Genomic DNA, 24,238 nt, shown 5'->3' with positions numbered 1-24,238 from the left:
TCTATCTCTCTGATTCGACTTCTTTATTACCATTCTCAGTGGCTCTGTTACCTTCGAATAGTCATCCTATTAGTTTTTTCCCATTATTGGTTACGTCCTATAGGTCAATTGCAGTAGTCCCGTTCCAGTTAAGTTGGTGTTACCTCATTGGATTGATTATATCCGTCTGACACAAACCTTATTTTCCCTGTAAATTTCAAGTTAAAGCTCGACTTTGCACATGAAAACTTTGTGTAACACAAGTTCTAACATTGAAATCTAGAGGTAGTTGACAGTTATCATCCCGTTACATTTTCAATAATTCACCTCGCTCTTCCGTTGGAATTTGCTTAGGGCAACTAACGACGAAGAAAATACGAGACATACGAAGTTCTCATGTCGTTTAATCGCACAAACACCCGCCACAAATAAGCACAGAAAAAAAAATGTAAGAAATACAGCGGACGAAACACAGAGTTTAGAGGGAAGCCTAACCCCTAAACAAATTGTGCAAACAGCTAAAGGTTTGTCAAACTTACAAATTGCCGATTGACATAATAAGGGGATGAGCATATTGACAAGCTCGGCGTAGGAAAGCATATTTTACTTTACAACGATATCTCCACTTAGCTCATATTTATATTTTGCCACCGGCTTAAGCCGCTTCCGCTGCAGGTACGAATGGAGCCGGAGAAGGTGCAGGCGTGAAGGGACCCTAATAGTTAGGCCTCGTTTGAGCTTTTTTGTCGATCGAAAGAATACATATATAGCGTAATTTCACAGCGGAGCAAAGTTTTTGCCACCTGATTCGAGAAAGATTGTACGTTTAGGCTTGTTGTAGATTACTACATTTTTGATTTAATTGATTGTAGTTTACCTATCCGGTTAAAGAAAGAATAGTTTTTCGCTTAGTTGGCCTTTTTGCCATTAAGTGATTAGGCCATTCGGAGGCGTAGGTGAATTCTTCTTTGACGATAACACAGAACAGCTGGGTAAGTGTATATTAACCATCCCTAGTCCTCGTACACAAACACATTAGAAAAATACATCTCGTCAAAGGAGGGCAGACAGCTTAATTGGATTTATATTTCACCATAGGTAAGTTTACCGCGCTAAAATCGAATCTACTGAAGTGTGTCCTCATTCATATGCATGATACACCCTTATAGTACCTGGACTATGCTTAGAAAGTATTCGCCAAAATAGTAGCAACAGAGAGCCTTTGTCTACTTCACTGACTCGTTCCCATTAGACGCAGGACGTCTGCTTGCGTATCCTTGTTTATTACTGGGCCAGCCAAATAAGACGTCTACTTCTTCTTATAATACTAGCTTAGTAGAGTTTTTCCTTGTTTATCTTTCCTGTAGCAGTCCGACGATTTCTGATTATGATTGTTCAGTGATCTGTCAAGATTTACCCGAAGCAGTTATTTCAACAGGCCATGGCTAGTTGACAGATGATCTCTCAAAGACAATGTACCGAATTCTTTGGCCAAATAATAGAACTTGGGTAACTAATTTCGATTTAGATGCCGATGAGGGCATAGCAACATATGTTAGCCTTGCGGCTGCACTCTTCGCAAATTCGTCCTAATATATCTTAGGAATGATTTAGGAGCAATCTAATAAGCTCTCTAATCTTTATCTATTTCTCTCTACGTTTCGCTGAGTAACGTCTACTCTAACTTTCCACAAACCAAAATATGTAGCGACTTAATAAAGACTATTTTGGGATAAAATGCAGATTTTACGTATGGGAATTACCTTTCAGTTTCTCGATACATTTGTTTGTTGAATTGTGTTAAATAATTGGTGCTATCTGGGTCCAGTTTACTGCACAGCAAGATCCGCAGGAGGTAGATCAACTATTATGTAACTCGATGTCACTTTGACATTTCGTATTAACAGCACGATCATAAATGACGTTGTGTACCCTTTCCAGATCTACCAAGCGGAAGAAGATGGCCTGTCGCGCTCGTCCTTATTGTACCTGCAGGTGTTTCTTGGGATGTCGTTCATCCTGGGCTCTCTAGCCTTTGGCTGCATTATTGTCAACAACCCCGACAGCTGCCACATAGCCAGACAGTATCTTTGCCAAGGAGCCTGTGCGTTGCTTGCGGTCTCGATATTGCTCTGCACTACAATACATGACTACAGGTATTACAGTATGCAATCAGTTATTGCTACATAATGCTATTTACAGATAAGAAAACGTAGCTATTCTGAACAAGATTCTAGATTTGTGCTATATTTACTCACGACTTACTTTAAATAACAATCTATCGCTTATCAATTGCGACCCGTAATTGAATCTTTATAATTTATAAACCTGTACATTCGGATTCGATTTTCGGCTCTACTCATTGAACAATAATGGAGACGCAGGCGAACTTTCAGCTAGCCGTAACCAGTCGAAAAAAAATGTTACCCAAACCTGAACTCACCGTATTAAATAGAAGTGCTTCTTCTAAATATGGGTACCGTTTGGTGTTTCAGTAGCCTATAATAATAACCTATAATAAAGTTTCATACCTATAATTGTTATGCTGTTCCTCCGGTATAAAAGTTGTACATTTAGTCCACTGTCTCCTGTCCGACCATAGCAAATTCTTAAGTTAAACAAAGCTTACTTTTTCAATAGGCCTCTACGAAGCAGTGATGTCCTGGCCAAAGGAGATTATCGCTCACTGGTAACTTGAAAGTGATAAGTTCATTGGGCTCAGTCCCCTTGAGGCATCTTCCACAGCGAACTGCTCGGTGATGTCGTGGGAGGGCAGGTTAGGAAAAAAACCTGTTGTTATCCTTTAAGACGTTCAATACATAGCAAGCACAATAATAAAGATTTTCGTGTGATGTCCTGAAATCAGCTTTTCCCGGGACGAATAAGCCCTCGAGTGTTAGATAGATATCAGCGAAGAAATTTATTTGGTCTTTTGAAACAGTCTTTGTGATTCGGTCCAATTTGCTATTTTGAGAATTATACCTCATACGGGCAACGTACCGTTATACGCTTTATCTGTGCCTATTGACCTTACTATATTATACCAGATATAACACACATTTCGTAGAATTATAGCCGAAGTTAATCCATTTTTACCAAGTTTCAACCATTTGGTTACCTAAGAGACCTATCCAATGACATGCGTTCTTCCGTCTACAGAATACAATAAACATTAATTAGTGTGTATTATGGAAGGTAATAGTCATGAGTCGGAACGTTTTATAAAGTTAAACAACATAGCTTACCGATTGATCATGTCATCTTTGTCTCTGTTGCTTGCTTTTCCTTGCCTTTTTCTCCACAACGTTTCATCTGTATTTTAGTATATTTATATATATAAACGGGACGCAGATTGAAATATTTGAATACGTCCAACGTATTGTCGAGTACTTTGTTTGTTATCCCAAGGGCATATCTGTTAGGGTATGTTCTTTCCATACGACGGAACTGTTTCCACCTATGGACACAGAGGCGAGTGTCGTAATAGGGATCTCTCGTTCTTGTGAAGTCATGTGAGCAGCTCATTTCGTTCTATTGGAGGCAAATTTTTCTAATTGTCTATTGCCGTTAAAAGAGACTTCTGGTCTAGACTGAAGATATTTTAAGCAGAAGTAGAAGTGTATGAGTTCATAAATATCTTGGGATTCTAGAAGGAAACTTTCACCGCTTCCCTGTCGAAGTTCATTGTGCTTAAAAAGAACATCTTTCGGGTTGCTTCAAGAACAGCTAAACGTGCTGTGCTATGAAAGTCATCATCCTATCTTTCTCTGCATTCTGGCCGCGTTACGAATTGTATGATAGGTCTGTATTTAGATATATAGTAAACTCATACGCAGTTGACCTTTCCTTGAGCGTGGTAGAATTTTACATAATCCTTGCGTATTGGCTAAGCTATTCTGCTAAATATAGCTCCTGATATGCATCAAGTACACGATGAAAAAAGACGTAACGGATTCGCCTCTATCTGCAATAGCTACAGCCCCTTCTTGCACAGCCTCAAGCCGCCTTTTATTTATTTTTTTTTTTTCTATATATATCGTTTTGAGACCACTACCAGCTTAGCAGTACAGACCTTCTATGAGGACATGTGATCCCGTTCGTTCCTGCACGAGCAATGTCAATGAGGAGTATCAGAATGGACGATTTCAAATTGTCGTCGAATACATAGCGCCTAGAGCGACACAAACTCAAAGAATAATTTAGGAATATGATGCACGCGTCGGCAATATTGTACAGCCCTGACGATGCGCTATGAAGATACGTTCGTTATACTATGTTCTTTGCCGAGTGAAATTGAAGTGACACACACACACCTGTGAAAGCCTGATGAGCATGATTTGGGTGGACTCTTAATGGACTGACCATTTTAAGTAATTATCGTATATGTGTTATTTTGCGCTAATTAATGGAATGAAACGTATGAGTTGATTGGGCAATAACGCCCCTATTCGATCATGCTTAATTGAGAGCACTGACGTTGAAGTTCTTTCACAAACAACTCTAGAGATATGGCACACACGTGCGATGCGTTAATTTAGCATAACACATAAATTTATGTGCCTACGATGAAAAACTGTATTCAGAGGCAACAATGATTCTTCCTGTCTCTCTATATAATAAGCAATCAGCGACATTTTGTTCCATGTAAGCTCAAAATGATCCTGAGTCATATAGCCCTAGTACATCTTCACCTATATAGTTCCCAGGGTAATCATGTAACTCAATCTACTTTTACTTTGAAATAGAACAGGCAGATTTGTACTAGAAAGGAAAGTGGTTTGGTGTTTTGTTTTTTTATTGTTCCACGAAAAATCTATAAAACGCGAGAAAAGTATTTAACAGTTCCAAATAGCTCTACTTTTCAAAAATTTTGATAAAAAGATTCGGTGGTGTAAAATTTTTGACTTGGAGGCATCTAAAAAAAAATGTTTAATTTTGATAATATTAGAATTTCAAATAAACGTTCGCTGGCTAAGTGAACTATAGCTAAGAAAACAAAAGGATACACAGCCTTTGTCCCACATAGGCTCACTTTCCCTAATATTTTATAATGAAGCAAGCGGATATGTATTATAAAGTGGGTAGATAAGCTAAAAACTGTGAAATTTCAGGTTTATACTACCGTACATATTTAGCTGTTATTAACGCTACAGTTAGAAAATCTAACAACCTTTTTAAGAGAAAAAATTGTGTATTTTTATCATTTTGACGTGCACAGTTTGGTCCTATCCAGCTCAAAGGGTCGACGTTTGCAATAGATTTTGTTGATTTGAAAAGCGCCGTCCGCATCCGAGGGATCTCTGTATACATAAAGGATTTCAGTCAGTCCATTGGCCAGCAAATGTTTTACCGTTATTCTGTTTTTTGGGTAAAGCCTATAATTTTCTGTTATGATCAGTTGTGAAATCTGCTATCTTTGTGGCCGAATCATCCCGTTTAGCGTAGATAGTTCGTTGTACTCTGCTAATTCAGGCTAGAAATATGTTGTAGGTTTCCCTTGATGTTTGATTAGCAGGAACGCGGGTTACTACCGAGCTGCCCCATAGGGGGGATCTATTTCTAGACGCGAGAAGACATAGAACCGAAAAAGATTTTTTATGGAACTGGATAAGGTCTGCGCTAACAACTCCAGCTTGAGGGAGGGACCCTAAACGAAAAAGTGTGCTTTTCATGCTGATGTATGTGTTTTAGATAGAGCAAAACACCTATTATCTTATGTATGCATATGTACAATTGGTAGAAGAATTTAAAGAAGCTCGATCTAGCAACCTTCACCGAGTTTAACATGAAATTAGGCTAGCACATACTTGGTAATGTTTCTAGTGCTGTTTTTTTGTAGTGGCTACCTGACATTCGTGTGGTGTTATGGCTCATTTTACGGGGCGTACCTCTATTCATTGAAGATGTACACACTGGAAAAAGTGCGCGCTCGAAACTTCGCGAAAGCCTGGGGTTTCATACAGTGCGCACAGGCGATCCCAGTCCTCATTGGACCACCAGTTACAGGTAGAACGATCCTTAGTCGACGTAAACAAGCTCGAACTTTTCTTCTTGTTATGCTGTTTAATTAATAGTACTTTTCGTATCTACTGCTATGAACTAGCAGCATTTTGAATTTGAACTAAGTACGCATGACAATTACTTGATATTTTATTCCTTCGAATTTAACTCTTCATATAGAAACCCAACGTTTTTAGCAGTTCTAACAGGGAAGCCAAATGAAACCGGGAACCGGCCCGCTGAAGAATACAAAGTGCATGTGGTTTCTAACGATATGTTTGAGTATACCAAAGTACGCCTGAATCTTTCATATAACAATCCTTAAGCATTGTCATGTATAGAAGTCTTGCACAAGTGTTTTTCTAATCATTCGTTCTCAAAAAGTAACTGTCGACCCAAAAAGCTTTAATTTAATAATTTTGTGGTATTCACCATGTAGCGTTCCTGAACGATTACTACGGGGACCGTCGGGGCTTTTTTGTCAGTGCGGGCTGCGCCTTGGCCGGTTCACTATTTCTCTTCCTGATCGACGTTCACAAAAGGACACGGTCTTCATCCGCTGCGAAAACCCTCCTAAATTCAGGTCAGCTTAATGGGAAAGACTGTCGCCGATGCTCGGACGCACCGAACGGCGACATTGCCAACGGGCTCCATTCACGAAGATCTTCGGTAAGATATCGTATCCTAAAACGCGTTCTATACATGCTATCAGTGTGCCGAGTTCATCCTGATATCGATATGCGCCTATTCTACAATGTAATAACTAATATACATAAACGTCTAGAGGACATTGAGGCTTAAAAAAATTGCCTAAGAGTCATAGCACTATGGCAAGATAGTTAATATTTGGGAGTTAATCGAACTTAAGCAGGCCGTAGGTAACCGTCGACGTGCAATATCACTATATACGTTGTTTAAATAATGAGAAAATAATATTTTTATTGATTATTCTTTTTTTGTTATTGCTTATTATACTATGAATAAGAAACACATATATGTTAATATATTTATATATTACACAAGCCATGGTGGATTAAGATGGATAGAGAAAATAGGACGATCATCGGTCTAACGATTATAAATGAATGCCTTGCGTTCAGGTACAAGATTCGATGGTGATGTTTCCTCGTCTGCTGCAAAGTCAACGCAGCTTTACGTTCAGCAATTATGCCGATCTGAGAAGACAGGAACTTACTTGTATTTCAGAGGTATACACATATCTAAGCTATTCGCAACAGTAATGTCCCATAGATATCCTATAATTTTTAAATGATATTGTTTTAGTGAATTTCTACCTAGAAGGTCTCATGCGCCGCTGCACATCTCACTGATTCCTCAAACATTTTTCTTCTTACTCCCCTGCCGCCTCGTCACAGGAGGCAATCATGGATAACCTGTTTGAGGATCTGATTGACGATTGCATCACTTCGTGCAACAAGGAAGAAAAGTATCTTATGTTATCGGAATATGAAAATAATTTAAATAAGGCACAGGCTCAGGAGGTTGAACGGCGTACAAGGATTGCCCAGGCAACTGCCAGAAGGTTAGCAGCTGCTTTTTAAGTTATTGATACACGAAAAGTATTTGGCGTTTCTCATGGCTGTTACGCATAGTCTCCATGGACTATCCATATCGTTGCAGTTTGCGTCTGCTAAGGCAGTTTATGTGCGTAGACCAGAAATGAATATAGACTAAAATTAGATAGTCCAAGTAACCAGAAGTATGACGATGGTAAAACTTATTGTTAGAAACTTTGCACAAAATACATTTTTGTTCTATCAATATATATATATATATATATATATATATATATATATATATATATATATATATATATTCTGATTACAAATTATCCGTCAACGGTGCCCAGCCCAAATGAGCAATATCCATAATCCACATGCGATGAGGCAACGTGCCTCGGTGTTAGGGCTTACGCTTCACAATTTTACGCATTGTTTTTCCAGAGCTTCGATTCAAAATCCGGTAGTTCCCGTTGGGTACGATTCTAGCCGGGGAGCAGGTGGAAATGTGACCTTCTCATACGATCATTGTCCTAACTGCATGAGACTGGTCCCGACCAACGAAGACCTGAACGGATCGCCCCCACTACCCAGACGCACTTCGCCAAGAAGGTCTCTCTTTCATCGACCGTCACAAGCTGCTATCTGCTCTGTGGACGTCATCGAGGAGGTCACATCATCTATGTAAACGAACAGTTCCGAACAATAATAGGGCAATCTATAATCTTAGTTATGGATCAGTCAGAAGAGAAGCCAGGGCGAAATTTACAGGAAATTGATAGCAGCAAGTTAATCTCGCCCTTGTAAACCCTCAATTGGATTGTGCTTAAATACGTAAGGGATCCTATGAGTATATAGATATATTAGGATATTCGTCATGGAATATTAGTATTAACAATTTGTAACAATAGTAATGATTCAGTGGATAATGGTGTACAGAACATTATTGATCCTGTTTTGGCCTTAATTGACAAATCAAACGATTTCACTGCTTTATGGCTAAAAATGAAGTAGATAATAAGAAGTAGGAGAATGATTCATAGCTGCAAGCACTGTCTTCACTGCCATCTTATCAGCAACCGTAAAAAAAAACTGCTAGTATAAAGCTAAGAAAAGCTACTCTATCGGCATTGATTACTCTACAGTCACATGTGATGTCTAAAAATTTGATGTTGGAAATAAAAAATTTACCGAAAGGTAGCACATCGGCGACCGTCCTAGCCGCGCACGTTTTTCCCATACGTAAATGCAGGTGTATATATAATAATATTATATTAAAGATATCTGTGTACAAAAAAGTACTTACTTTAAAGGCACATTGGTATTACGATATGGTTCTTGTGATAATGGATAAATAAGATATGACGAGCAATACTATCTTGTGAAACAGCCGTTTAGTTGTTGACCCCTCCCGTGACCGACTGTAAATTATTATGATCGATATAAGTTAATGGCCTTTGTGCCATGTGCCATTCGGACAGCTAACTTAACTTTTGACCATAAAATTCGCGAAACGAATTTCATTATAACTTAGTTACAATGCCATATAATTTATTTGTAAAATTCTAACCGGAAATTTAAATCTAGCCGGGAACTGTTCAGGAGGGCTCGAACGAAGATCTGCTACACGTGCTGGGTGTACGTTGAATTGTTTCCGTTGCACCACCCATGATACTTAAAGGTGCCACATACGACTCTTTAGAAACTCAGTAAATGTTTGTGCCTAGTAATAAGTAACCATAAGTTGTATTCAAGTAGCATTTGTACAAAACTTGTATACTTGTATATAAGAAAATTATGAGATAAACTTGAAAGCTCCTAATAATGAGGTAGAATAATAATAGCACCAGAAGCACATAACATTCAGCGTATAGAAAACGTCATATGGTATCTACCTAGCAGTTTGCTCTAAAGATCGCAACGTCGAAGGCTTTCTAGATATAAGCACATATATATTCGGGTATATAAGAATACAGACGTCTAGAATTTTAGAGATTTGTTTAACTTTGATCGTGTCGGAAACTTAAGGAAGAACTTTTTATTTTTTAGAAGCATTATTTATGTGCACGAATGCCAGTGAATATGACTCGCGCCCTCAGCGAGTCGTCGCTACACGTCCCCTGGGTGTTACGAGCCTGAAAATAAATTAAAGATAATTTATTACTAGAAACAAGAAAGACCTGTAAGTGTTGTGCAATGAGAGAGGTAAAGCCAGGAAGCCGGTAACCGTCTGAAAGCTTTCGGTTTATTGTCATTGAGACCCCACAACAATCAGGGACAATGATTGTGCCAAAGTTATTTATTACTTTTACGTGTCTGTCGATTTTTATTGTCTGAGAGTAATAACATTTTGTCCTTCTGTGTAAAAGCAAACCTTATTAATATATAAATATCTGTCTGTGAACATAGACGTAACAATCAGGTGTAACTGAATAAGCGCATGGCTGCATATGTAATTCTACTAAGGAAAATCAGGAGAATGTATAATGTTATATTTTATATCAGAGTATAGCTATCGTAGGCCAACTTGGCTCTTTCAGAAAGTTCAGTATTCAGAAGTTCACTCATACAAGCGCTATGAATAGATAGTCCGCAAGAACGGAAACAACAACGAAGTGCTATATATACACATATATAGATGTACTACTGAAAGTTCTTTCAGGCTATGGCAAACCGACGAACTTCGGAGCCAAAAACGACAAGGTCGTAGAAGGTCAAATTATAATTTAGCTATTGAGAAGGATTTCATTGATTGAAATTACAGGGAGCTAGGAGCAGCACGTACTCATTGTAGTTTGTATTGGTGACGGCTAAGACAGAGCAAATAATGTTCCACTAAGTTTATGTGGAATCACACAGAAAAAAATGTATAAATCAGATAAAAATGAGAGACTTTCATAGAGAAAAGTTGCACTAAGATAAGATTTAACACGGCGAGACATAAACCAACTATCGACAATGTTCCAATGAACAAATATATAGATATATATATATCTATATATATGAAAGATCGACACCAATTAAACAATAACCGTAATAATCATTACCATAAATATAATGACAGGAAGAGGAGGAACAGAGGACAGCTAGGATATATGAATTTTTAGACGCAATATTTTTGGAATGAGATTTCGAATGTTGTCCAAATGGCAAGCGTTTATGTACAAGGGGCGTTGAATTTGACTGATTTTTGAACGTATCTGGATGATATATCAATTATATATATACATATATATATATATAGCCCATATTTAAGTATTTTTTTGTTTTTTTATGACACAACTTGGGAAGTTATGAGGCGCTACAGCAGATAGACCTCTGAAATTTTCGCCCATTATAGAAGTATCTATGCAAACATCCGAACTACCTGTATTATAGTATTTTCACAACGATATTCCACGTTAAAATAATATCTCCCGAAACAGCAAATGACTCCTGGCCAAACGAGGTGGGCAACAAATGTTTGGTCATAATACTTATCGCCTATATTTATAATAATGCAATTTTCATGAATAATTAATTATTCATACGCTCATGCCTTTGGTACGTGTTTTTTCGAAATATTCTGCACACAATCGCAAGCGCCTGCTGTTTGAGACGGTCGTGTGTGATGCTGTCGTGGAGGGAAGAGTGTCCTAATTGGCGGAGCGAGTACGAGTAAAATGTGATACATTAACAAGTCCTTTCTTACTATAAACCCTTACTACCACCGTACTTGTTAGCACTATGATATAAAATTAACGTTTCAGTGGTCATTATGACAAAAATAACTGTTAGACCCAACCATAACATTAAACAGCAGAATTAAACACCCTAAAACCCAGTGCCAGGCATACTAACGTAACGTAACGGCGTCTAATATTAGCATATAGCGCCTGATGGGTTGTCCCAATGTTTTATCAATCAAAGCTAAAGAACCAGACGCGCCATTATTTTTTTTTTATCTATAGCAGAACGAATGCGGTAATGTCTATTCGGATCATTCGTTCATATCGATGGCTATTGTTGATTTCTATTCCGCTGTTTTATTTCAATATGTATTGTCCGTGCACGTAACCAGGCCGTGAATTCATTTCACCTCATACAATGTTGTGACTGCTTTACGCTTGAGAAAAAACGTCCTCTACGCATAGATGGCGCTCTATTTTAGGTCATTTCGAATAATCACATGCGTCTTATGTCCCTAATAGGATAATCCCCCTAAGGATAGAATAAACGCTAGTAGAAGTGGAAGCTCGACGGGCTCGGAAATGGTTCTAAATGGTACATTTAAGTGAACCCCAAATGTGGGGTCCCAGCACTGAACAGCTTACAGCCCATACACTACGCAGTATTACTAAATAGCATCTGGGAGAAACAAGAACTTTAGCGATGGACAAAAAGCAAAACCAACTAATACATTACAATGAAGAAACGCACATTATCCCATATTGTTTTGGCCCTCAAGTGGCAAGTCACGGTAAAATTTACCATAGCGCGATGTGAGACATTTGTACATGTAAGAGACAAAGTTGTTAAAAACGATTTGGCAATTGGTCACTCTAGTATCGTATTTGTTTTTCGTTATCTAGCGGAACAGCGGGCTAACAAAGCCCAACAACACAATAAATCGTAAATACGAACTGGCGATTCTGGCAGCTAAGGAAACAGTAACAAAATTCACGTAAAGAAAATACGAGGTTTTGCCAGGCAGTACAGAACCATAACCGAACTTATCTAGAGTTGTATATGCTGCTGTATATAGCAGGTTTCCGCGCGAAGGAAACTTAACTGATGCAAAGTTATAGAAATGTTACATCAAGAAAGAGAATGATAAAGATGAAGGAATTTCCTCAGCTCTTTGAGGAAACAAAAACAAAAAGCTTCAATAGATTTTGTATTTGATAAATGATTTGTTTAAATAACAACGAAAATAAGAGGAATAGAAAAATCCATTAGTGTACCCGACAAGCAGTAGGTGTCTTCAATTTAGAGATAAATATACATTTTTTCTTCAGCTGTATAAAATTCCCAATATTATATTGAATATTCGAAGAGCGAGCTTAGAAAATCGTGTAAAAAATTCACGATAAATCGTCTAGCTTTTTTTTTTCTTTAGTTTCATCGTTCTTGAGACCTGGGGCGTAGTCTAGATTTTGCTTCCCGTTAAGGGTAGAACTGTGCGTTATGATATTTCACAAGTTATTTCTGTAAAAAGTATCTATAATTTTCTAGCAACTTCGTTAGTCATATCAGCAAACATCATTTCAGAATCGCTGCAACATTTTTATGGTACTTTTGCAAAAACCGCTAACTAGCCACGTACATAGCTTCAATGCTAGCTATGCACGTGCCAAGTCAAAATGAGTATAAGACAATAGGAGACCGCTTCTAAAATTAAGCACTTAAAAATATCAATAAAAGTTGAAGATGTGTTTATACGTACTGTTTGCTCTTGTTCTACTTGTTCCAAAAAAAAAAGATAACACACAAATTCTTGATAAAAGTCGCCCTAGCAGATTACGCAGGAGATGTGTCAATAGTAGCAATAGATGAATTGACGCCAAAACAGGAACTCAAATGTCCAAGTAATATCAAGCTCCTTATTTAAACTTTAGAGCTTTACCAAATTAAATTGGTTAAATTTTGGATTCTTTCCTTTATAGCCGATATAAAATTTTTTTATCTTAAACGATAAGTTAATAAAGCGTCCTCCAGATAGACCCATAGACGAAGTTTATCGATCTAATAAATTTTTCATGTATAATAATTCTAATTAGACAAAAGTAGGTGCACAATGTAGAGTAGGAAGCCGAGAGTAGTTGAAGGCATAATTAGTGGAGGTCATACATTTCATAGATCGTAAGGGCAGTTTTAGCAGAAAAACAAAAGATCTGGTGTAAAGTGATACATATGTGGTAACAAAAATAAATGAAATACTAGTGAATTTTTTACGGAATATAATTCCGTAAAGAGATCACGTAAGTAATATACCGAAAACGATGACAAAAAAAAAATCTAAGCCTATGCGAAGAATACATATCGAACCCATATATAGTAGTAATTAGTAGCAGTCCTGTATGCTCTAAATGAAAATCCGTCAAGTCGCATTTTCGAACGTTTAAACAGCGCCGCTCATGGGTAGCGGTTAATGTAGTAACAACTTGTGTATTTGTCTCGCATGACTTGTTTTTTACGTTTTGCCCTCGCTCAAGGCAACAGAAGCGAGTATCTTCAATTTCTCCGAAATGTTTTCTAATTTGGGTAAAACATTTAGTCCGCAGCATATGCGCGATTATGCATAGCCTTTTCTGGGGCCGCTCTCCAGATACGTCGGGTCTCGGACTGCCAGACGCATTCATTGTAGTGGTGCCGTAGCGGACGATGGCGACGGATAACAAAATCCAGCTTCTTAGTCTCAAAGCGTTCAAATGTTATCTGGTTCTGTTACCGCTATAGCTACTCCTGCTACCGTCATTGCTGCAGGGCACAGGCTAAGCATAGCTTTGACTCTGGAGAAACCGTTTAATAACGAGTCCCCTATGCTTAAGTTAAATTCTGCTCATGGCACTGCTGGGCCATCTAGACTACGTCAAAATCACTTATAGTTACTCGCCTATTACGAACAATACGGCTACAGGCTGTGTATACTATACTAAGCGTTTTGCTCATCTTAATAATGGTAAATACAAAAGTGAACTAGAGCTACGGATGGCCATCAACGCACAGATTATCACGCACGGATGTACCCTTGTTGGAGATTGCACACCGAAACCTTGAGGAAAATTGTACTGCTGAAGACAATGTGGCTGTTGACATCACATTGTCTTCGCGCTTGCATCTTAACTTCAATTTGGCCCTCTATGCTAAGAAGGCTTTGATTAAGCAGATAGCTATAAACTAAGTAAGTTAGCTTAGTTTATAGCTATTATATACATGTTCGTAGAACTTAGCGTTCATACAAGTCAAGCTGCGTGAAGCCAGTTTTCGAACGTGTGACGAGCGAATTATGGTATGTACTGCCGTCTCATGGTTACTACTATATATGTGCGGGTCTGTTTCGGAGCTTTCAAACGTGCACGTATGTTCTTGGAAAACTTTATGCAACTTAATGGGGCGAGAAGAGACTAAAAAGCCTTTTTTTCTTAATCTTAATTTACAATTAATTTATTACTTAATTTGTTAGAGCTTAAGGACAACGTTTGCTAAGCTTTATTGAATATCTAAAATCGGAAAGGAATGTGATAGAAAGAACTGACATGCGTTTCGTAGTGCCTCTTCCCCGTACAGGGGACCCTTCGTCATAGACAAAATAATAGTGCAGTACAAGAAAGTACATCTTGGTTAGCAGTTCTTAATATATTAGTGCTCGGTACTTTATATTGAGTAATTTCTTTTTTAGACCAGGTTGTTTCATATAATTCCGACAGAACTTCTGGCCATGGATCGAGTGTGAGCAAGAAGAATCGGGACCTCACAGAGCGCGAAGATATCATCGTTATACGTCGGGTTGCACAAATCAGTTCAGTCGAAGGAAGTTCTTCACATCGAAAAAGTTTGCTTCTCACATTTATTTCAGGTTATGCAGAGCCTCCGGTAATTTCATTAGGTTTCCTCTTGCTGTTTTTCTTATTGCCTGATGGCAAAAGCCGATGTTGCTTGATATGCCTACCTTTATGCTATCGGTCGCACTGGCGTTTCGGGGCTATTGGATCTTCATTTTTTTGGTGTTTCTCTCAGAGCATTGTAGCGTAGCTCAGATGGCTATATCGTAGATAGCTACTGCACAGAAGGACGAAAGAGAGCAAGTAGGAGAAAAACCATTGCCCATGACCATGTAAAAATGTACAGAAATAGTTAGTAAACTTCTATTGAGGAACGAGATTCTACGGGACGCAAATGATACACGGTAACAAATAAATGTGTTCACATGAAAAGCAGGTGCGCTTCTGGGCCGTTTTAAACTATCGAAATATTTGAACACATGACTGAATCTATCGTACGTGGCAGCATTAGGAACGTAGTAGCCAAGAAAGATATTAATTAGCTAAAAAATCATATCTTCTGTATATCAACTAATTTCCGTTACGCTTCTTGCAAATTCCCTGAAGCTGTCTGAGGTCAATATATGCCTAAGAAAGCTCTGAAGTTATACAGCAGCAACCAGATATTGAACTTCATAACAGATTAAAGTTTCAAGTAACTAATTAACGGCAGTATCGAATGAAAAACTTGAAACATTTACATACTTATGACTTGGAAGATTTCTTCTAAACTGAGCTGTAGGCGACACATGCAAAGCACTAGCCTCCGTACGCAGTACGAATTTACGCCAGTAAACACGCCGTTCCCATGTTATCGTTCCTTTAAACCCCTACGAAACTCTAGTGGGATTTTCTGCATTTTTAATCGTCGCTTCGTTTGCGCGTTCCGCTACTCATACTAAAAATACGATATCGTAGCAGACGGCGTTGTGCCGTTGTAGCATGTACTTGCTACGAACGAATTCTCTGCCACTGGTATTCGTATTGTTCGCTCGTCGCAGTCTCTAGCAGTCGACCGGTCCTCGCCTGGTAACAGCGAGCGACTTTTGTCGTCTTGATGCTGCACGCGGTGACAATGACGGTAGTGATCTTTAGGAATCTGCAGCGGAAAACCGGACTATGGCAATGGGGACGTGATGCTGGATTCTTCACATACCGACTGCTTGCTAATGCTCGTCGATAATCATCCGGTGTTTCACTGTCAACCGTCGTTATCCCGCCTCGCGTCCGCTTTTACTTGTACTGTTGACGTTTGTCTAAGTGTCTGACGATCTGCCGATATTTTCGACTGTCGAGAGAAAAAGTAGATTTGGGGTCACACAATGAGAAGCGCAAGCAGTCGACAGTCAATAACAGGACGAGAAGAAGTTCTTAGAGAAACAACAGATTCTCAATGCGGCTATTCATTAGAAATTCAGTAGCATCGGATCTATATCGTGGTGTTTGCCACAGTTTGGTGCACTCCGTTGCCCATAGTTCCACATAAATTTTCACGATAATCAACGCTCATAATTACTTGTGAAAGGTTGTTTCAGGTGCAAAGCATAGAAGCATTAAATCTCGACAGTACGAAGTCCTAATAAGTATGTGTACGAAGATGTATGTACATAAGGATATGCACGAGAATAATAGTTTCGTGATAAAATCATTTTTGCCGGCTAACTCTTCATCTTTTGTTAGAACAATTCCACGTTAACTTTGTTTATAGCCGGTTAGCGCTTCCGGCTCACATTGCAATTACTCGTATTAAGCCCCGTATTCCGACAGCTCTTCGAAGCAGTGCCGCATGGCGATACTGAGGCCTGTCGTGCAAAGGATAGCTAGCAGTCAGCTACGCAAAAAGGCCCGCACCGAAATTTTTGCAAACGTCAAACAATCATCAGTAACAGTCGAGTATGTACGTCATGGCGACGTCCTCTCGATAACGGCGAGCGGTCAAGCTCCACAAAAACGATCACTTAACATTAGACAAGGCCTTGTTTGATCCGGCTGTAATCGCGGTGACCAACTAAACGCCCAAAACTCGCAATCCTTAATTGTTACTAGCCATTTGATCGGGTCGTATTAGCTTCCGACAAGTGGCCTTCCCATCCACTTATTGACGGTTCCCATCAGTTAAGTTAACCTAGCTGGCTAAGTATGATTTTATTAACTAACTCAACCACGGCAGACAGGAACCACAAGGCGACTATGGTAAGATCGACTTTGGCACGTGTGATCCTCTTATCCGTGCAATGCCCTCATAATAAACAATGCCTATCAAACAATATTAACGATATACAGTGTTGTGCCTAGAAAGATTGATAAATCATTACGCTCAAGCGACGATACGTTAGATCGGCCATAAGAAAAGTTCAAAAAGAAAAGAGGACGACTTCGCAAAGAAAACGAAAAACGTAGGGCATATGGTTCTAGGGACAGCCAGCATCTGAATAGTTCAGTCAATCTATCGGACCAACACATAATTTCAACATCGCTCCATAGAGGGCACCACTAGTCATCGATTCTGCTGGCTCATGAGGAGATGCGGCGTACACGCAACGCACATAATCGTATGTGGTAGTATATTTTGGATAGTATATGAGCAGAGCGATAATTTTTAAGGATGAATTCAGGGGGCCAACCAGTATGATGTCGATTGCGGCTGTAAACGGTTTCCTTCAGATATTGGCGATCCAAATCAGCTTCTTGGCTTGTATATGAGATAGACGGTCTGGTTGTATCCAGCGAATCTGAATATTCCAGTACACCTACAGCGATACAGTTATTATCGAAAAACTAGGTTCTAATATACTGGCTTCACACTGATATTCCATCCATTATCCTGATACTTGCGTCCTCTGATCGCTCCACCCTATCTGAAACGGGGACCCTTGACGGCAGCGAACAGTGCGCGCAACTACCGGCTCTTCAGACGGATCGACCGTCTGGCAGGAGGAGGAGGAACCTCAGATTGTTCGTTAAAGGCATCGCTGGTGATAAGTACCAGCCGCCAAAGACAATGTAAAACCGGCCACAACCAATCGAAGCTCGCCGATCATAACGAATAACAACAACAATAACATTAGTATTAGAACACCAAGCGAAAGCCCCAGGCCGGCATCAAGACTAGGCCGGGTTGAAGGAGTAAAGGTGACTGCTTCTGCAGTAAAAGCGTAAGCAAAGGCTTCCAATGCAGAGCGCCTCGGTATTCGTGCCCGATATTCAGAAGCGAACGCCCCGAGTGCAGATACTTACTAAACACGGATATTGTCTTCAACAATAGTATACCAAACATATGTGTGCCATGTGCTTCGCAGTTATGAGTGTGATGATTATCATCGTCCGTCAATTAGCCCTGATCAAGTGAAAATCAGAGACTTCATACAAAACATATTTAGGGCAATTGGAAAATTGCCGGATATGACCAGTGCATTTTTTGTTTCTAGTTCTTTGGAAAATTAAAGTATTTGTCCGTAGGGGTTCGTTATGATCGCACACCCACGAGGACCAAGTAACCTGGGGGGTTTGACCGGATCCATAAGTGAAATTTAATTTTTCACGGCAATATCTCAAGCGGTTCAAAGCCGAGCATCTTCTTGCAAAACACATTGTATTCTATAAACAAAAGTAGAGTTAGTAGCGGTTGATAGATTGTGCAGTTAGACATCCCGACCTGGTCGAACGCCCGAGTTCCAAACTCAAAGCCACGGACTCGTCTGCATTTCGTTGGTGCTTTTCCCGAGCTTTTTTATTTTTGGTTAGAAAGAATAAACAGTATAAAACATCCTCTTGGGCCATCTGTGCCCGACCTTGGCCTCTGCCCCGGGTGTACCCCTTTGGGCGTTTTAGAGCGGAGAGTTGAAGAAGACACGCGCTAGCCCACATCTGGCAGCCGAATCAGCAACAACGACAACCATCCCACTTCCTGAGAGACCGCAAAAACGAATCCATTTTAATTTGCGACAGCGTATACAAATCTTCTCGCGAATGAATCGGAGTGAAGGAAAATTTGAAGATCATTGCTGACGCCTTCACAAGAAATTACTAACAGCAACAATAGCTGAAGCAAGAGCTGTTACCAGTTTGCATGTACGAAGCATTCTATATTAGTGTGTGAAAGTGTTGTCCAAGTTGTTTGAAACGTGTTGGCGTTAAAAAACCTTTACCATCAAGCCAACTGTTTAACGGCCACCTGGACTCATATAGCATTACACATCTGTAATATGTTGAATTTCGTGATGGTAACGCAAACGAAGCTACTTATTGGCATTGATTCATGTCATTAAGGATCGCAAACCTAATCGTTGGAATACGCACTGAAGATTCTTTGCCTCCGCTCCTATGGTGTCCTGGAGTGGTGGACTTTGACCAAGAAAAAAAAGGAACAGTGAATGCAGAATGTTTGGTAGTGGTAGGCAGCAGCCGGAAATTCAAACAATCGACGGAGCCGATTGAGATAGCGAGGTGAGATGCACGAAAATGATAGATTTACAAAATACCTTGCAAACATCTAATCTGTCCTGTTTGCTCCGTACCGAACAACCCGCCTGGTGTAGACTAAGGTGATTAGATACCGGCTAACATTGTGTACGTTTATGTACCTTCGAGATCACTACGAGTATGCATAATATAATAGTCGTATAAATTAGTAATAATAATAACACACTATAGCGGTCTTCAGTGAATCACAAAGTTTTAAAATTGCCGTTAAAGCTTATCGGCAACAAAACTAACAGAAAAACGACCAGCAGCGAAGACACAGTGCCTAAGCTTACGTAAAGGATGAGAGGTTTCCTAATCCGAACTGTGAACATTGTATTCTGAGTCTGATGCGATTTGGGATCAAACAAAAAGGCCTCCATGAGATGTGTAAATAGTTTTCCCATCCCGCTCTTTAACGGTGAATCGGAACATATAGTAATATATATTTCACACACATTAAACACTGGGGGATCCGAATGGCAAGATAAATAGCGAAAGTATTTGAAATTTCTTCAATATTGCATTAGATAGACGAATGCTGAATATACGGAAAACCGTGCCAGAAGCCATGCAAGTAAAAACATTTGCTTCTCACATCGAAAATAACACACTACACATGTAATATACATAAAATAAGTTACTTGTAAGGTAAATGCTACCTGCAAAAAACCTTCGTCTCTGTTTGTACCGGCTTTATAAGTTAGCCACTTATTTTACATGAATTGATACAGCTTTTAAATCAAGTATCTATGACAGTATTTAGGTTTATATTACAGTAGAGACTGCGTCAACGACACATTTACATAACATACCTTAGAGAGCGATTTCAAACATTTTCGTTCACATATATACATACAAAATATTTTTGTTCTCTTAAAAATACATATGAAGGTTAAGAGGCGTAAACTCATCGTCAGCCTTTGAATTCCGAAAACAAAAAAACATTAGGCGCGTCTAAATTCATAAGGCAGACTGCCTGTGTGCACTCAAGCGTCTTTTCAAGGTATCGCATGTACCGAGTCTTTGCACAGGCGTTTTATTGTTATCCTGAGCTGAAGTCTGTCTGTGTATTTCAGCTCGCCCCTCCCTACATTCGAAGGACATTTCGACGTTAGAGATCGTTGAGCACCAACCCGTTTCTACATCATCGTACATTGTAGCATTGACTACCTTTCATTTTGCACTCGTAGAGGCGAGTTTTTCGACTTTAAACGAGATTCTTTCTTGGCTCACGAGCAGTTTGTTTGCTGCAGCCATGTTCCTACCGACGTGCAGTCTTCAGATCGCGACAATGATGTGACACATGCCGAAAACGATAACAACAGAATTACCATCGCAGACCCGCCTAAATTCGTCACAAACTCGACTTTCTACTTCGTCTGCCTTCTCCTGTCTCTTAAAATGCTCCTTCACGTTTCGTCTTTCTTTTGCGTGTTCCCATTAAAAGGTAGTCCGATACTCAGTAGACAAAGAGAGTGGTTCATCGACTCAACTTACGAGCTAGTGCTCCGCATTCTATCAACTAGATGGAAGTTAGAGAGGGGACGAACTTGCTGCGAGCTTTTATGTGTGCAGGCAATTCGATGCAGACGCAATGCGTATGCGTGATCTCGATATATTTTTGAGGTATAACATTAAAAAAAATTTACAGTCGTCTTTCTCTGCTAGCAAAGGGCATAAAATGTTGTTTTAAGTTAATTAAATGTCCGTCCATACAACGTGATGAGCAAGTCGTAGCTGGCTGAATTGAGCCGCAGAGGCTGACGTGGCCGATAAGGGTTGCACAATGCAAATAACATGCTCTGCTGCTTGTTGATTAATTTTTTATTTACGGGAGGAGCTAAGCCTTTAAGAGAGACAAGATTTCGAAAAGAAACGGCAAGTGGGACCTCGTCAACGCCAAGAGATTTTCTAATAAATACTTGTACCGACAGGGTTGACGGGCAGAATCTAGAAACGAAGGCTCCTGTGAGGTCATCCTGTGAGATCTGAGGAATTGGTTCAACTCGTTTATATAATGATAATTAGGTTTTCTGTTGTTACTTCATTAGCTTCTTTACATGACCGTTTCGAACAGCGACTTATCATCGACTTCTCTGAGGTTAACATAGCTGGTCACAACAGAAACTTGAACGATGAATGAATTTCCAGAAATGAAAACGACCAAAATAGTTGCTTTTCATTCTTCCTGATATTAAAGTACATTAAGGAAATATGCATGTATAGAAATACTAATGCATATTGACTGTTGGAACTAATTTTGTATCGAATAGTAATACTGATAAATCGATAATTTCTCCCCGGATAGTCCTGCCTGTTGGTCCGCTTTATGTGATGTAATAGGGAACTGGGCCTTTGACTGAATTACGGGTAAGAGACAACTCCGTCTAATGCAGTGATAGAATCCAGCTATATTTCGTCTTTTCATGTCTATGAACCCCTTTTAGTAAATTAGTTACATTTCTCACAGTGATTAATAACATGGCAGAACGCTAAAGAGAGCCAAAACAAACCCTATTATAATTGAACATAAATCAATCTAGCTTACCTAACTAAGTGACAAATATAAATAGAAGCTTGATGGATATTTGAACTTTATGTAAATAGAACACGAAAAATAGAATCAAACGTAGACCTATTCAAAGTTCCATTTATATACTGTCGGTGCAGGTAGCCTCAGCTTCTATCTCTGTGCCAAATCCGCCGGGTCTCTTGAACGAAACTAAGCTAAGAGATAATGACAATGGTCTGCAATGGAAACAAGCATGTTATAATCCCTTCATAGTTATCGTTTTCATCCTTTTCTACTTTTAGATCTTTGACGATTAGGTCTCATCCAGCAGAATTTTCTCTGCTATGTCTCGTTATTTTTTAGCGGGCTCATCATCTCCATTGCCAAAAGCAAAAAGACGTGCAGACACATTGTAAACAGACTGTGCTGATGGGGACAAGCATTATCTACATCTGACCATGATTGGCTCACCTGTTCGAAACGGTTATTAACGCTACTGACAGATAAACGGCCTCAAACAACGACGAACGATCTTGACAGTGGCACAGCCATCACAGCAGCGCAACAACAACCGAAACTGTTGTTTTTTTGTAATTTTCCGAAAAAAAAAAATCATTTAGAATCCGACTGGATCTGATCGCCGTGAAAAATAGCGGCCCATTGTCTAATACCTCCTGCCCCGTATCAGGACTTTATTAGCAAATTTACAGTTAACCGAGACACGATTGTGTGTGCCTATAGGCGTTTTGTTGGCCGTGCCCAAGGTAAAAAGAAAGCAATATAGAGAAAAGTACATTCATTGACCAGTTGATTTACTAGTTCCTTTTATTGTCTAGCCTATAGATCTCTGGCCTTTCGGCACATTCGCACGCAGACGACTCTAATAAGCGTTGTCGCCGTGAGATGAGATAAGGCTTTAAAGTTTCACAAGCCACTAAGGAGTCTAGCCTTAGCAGGGCTCTAAGAACAACGAGAGAAGCCTGTCGATCGTTTTGGTCAGTTAATCAATTAAAACATTTCTACATGCATTTTATATGTAAGAATGATGAATGCATGTGAATCACCCTGTTCTGCATCGTACGGGCTGCTCGAGACGCTTTTTCTGCTTGAATTTTGTCTGAGGTAGATCGAACACAAATTAGTCGACGAAGATGGCAAACTATGTGGGTGGCAGTGTTTCACTTGTCCACTTCCATCTTAGTGAAACCGGTCCTGGGCTCGTTGTTGCCCGACAACAGGCCATGCCCCTTGAAAGCCTACCAAGAAAAGTAAATTTCTTCTAACGACTGCATCGAATACCAAAGCATACGCCTCACTTCCTTCAACAAAACTGTTAAAGTAGTGGAACTTCGGCTGTGCACAAATTCGCCCAATCTTTATCTTATTATGTGACATCATTGTGCAGTATCGAAGAACTGTACGAAAGAGTTTGTCAGGGACCAAATGTTCATTGTAGACAGGACGATCGCCATCGGAGAGACTTTGATAACCATTGGAAGGTAATTACGATCAGCAAACACTCGCAGCGGTTCTGGTCTGAGTAGAGACCTGGCAACAGTATATACAGTATGGCAACAGCAATAACGTGCTTATTTTCAAAAGATGCTCTGTGTTCCTTCGTTGGAACTCTCTCTCTCTGTTTAGAAAGGCCGTAACATCCGAAAATAACAATAGCAATAGTAGTAATACTAACGGCGTATATTAATTAATGGGCCGATTAAGAAACGAATTGTAGACCTAACACCGGGCGTGACAATGGAATCGAAGCAAGCGTAAATGACATCATTACACGCTAACTGTCGATCGTAGCCCGCACGCGAAATGAGCTAGCACGCTCACCGCTAGTGAAATCTTCTAGAAAAGCAAAGGTCCTAATAGCACGTAGCATACTCATATAATTTTGTGATTAAGTTCGTATAACGAAACTTGTAAGTGATACTTTCGGTGTAGCTTTCTTTTTGTACTATTCCGACACGACAGAGCGGCGCGAGTTGACTTCAAGTTGAAGTACGTGCAGCAGCGCTTCTTACTTAGTTGCTAACGAAAGCTTTGTCGACTCTATAACGGGCCTTGCTTCTAGAGTTCAACCTCTTCATTTGACAATGTGCTATTAAATGATGCCTGGAGCCACATCGGTATTTGAAGGCGTCTTCGCGTTTCTGCAACACACTGCATTCGTAGTATGATCAATTGAAGGTAAAAACGAATCCGCAATTCTAGCACACACTAATGAAACGCGG

The 24,238-nt window shown here is 39.6% G+C and overlaps 2 protein-coding genes and 1 long non-coding RNA gene across 6 annotated transcripts in view; 2 read left to right on the top strand and 1 right to left on the bottom strand.

Moving 5' to 3' along the window:
- LOC111248273 (uncharacterized) overlaps window positions 1–8,716 on the top strand; it is a 147,116-nt gene extending 138,400 nt beyond the window's left edge. Inside the window, exons 6-11 of the mRNA XM_022800340.2 lie at window positions 1,921–2,135; window positions 5,819–5,985; window positions 6,419–6,648; window positions 7,080–7,187; window positions 7,356–7,522; window positions 7,944–8,716. Coding sequence (XP_022656075.1) covers window positions 1,921–2,135; window positions 5,819–5,985; window positions 6,419–6,648; window positions 7,080–7,187; window positions 7,356–7,522; window positions 7,944–8,187 — 1,131 coding nt within the window. The 3' untranslated portion in view covers window positions 8,188–8,716. The remainder of the gene's footprint in view (window positions 1–1,920; window positions 2,136–5,818; window positions 5,986–6,418; window positions 6,649–7,079; window positions 7,188–7,355; window positions 7,523–7,943) is intronic.
- The window catches only part of LOC147756803 (uncharacterized), a 51,552-nt gene continuing 34,287 nt past the window's right edge, over window positions 6,974–24,238 (bottom strand). The window contains exons 2-5 of one of the 3 annotated variants that reach the window (XR_015324145.1): window positions 15,728–16,310; window positions 9,395–15,260; window positions 9,070–9,173; window positions 6,974–8,179 (exon numbers count right to left, since the gene is read on the bottom strand). This is a non-coding gene — a long non-coding RNA (uncharacterized LOC147756803). Of the gene's footprint in view, window positions 15,261–15,727; window positions 16,311–24,238 lie in introns of all 3 variants that reach the window. The other 2 variants (XR_015324143.1, XR_015324144.1) reach the window with 2 other exon arrangements.
- Window positions 17,930–24,238, top strand: part of LOC111248272 (ankyrin repeat and BTB/POZ domain-containing protein 2) — a 48,095-nt gene continuing 41,786 nt past the window's right edge. The window contains exon 1 of one of the 2 annotated variants that reach the window (XR_015324129.1): window positions 17,930–19,468. The gene's annotated coding sequence lies outside the window, so the exon portion shown is untranslated. The remainder of the gene's footprint in view (window positions 19,469–24,238) is intronic. The other variant, XM_022800336.2, reaches the window with a different exon arrangement.

This window comes from Varroa destructor, unplaced genomic scaffold, assembly GCF_002443255.2.
Source record: "Varroa destructor unplaced genomic scaffold, Vdes_3.0 BEIS01000003.1, whole genome shotgun sequence".
NCBI lineage: Eukaryota > Metazoa > Arthropoda > Arachnida > Mesostigmata > Varroidae > Varroa > Varroa destructor.
The sequence above is the reverse complement of the archived record's forward strand: the minus strand, read 5'-3'. Positions and strand labels throughout refer to the sequence as shown.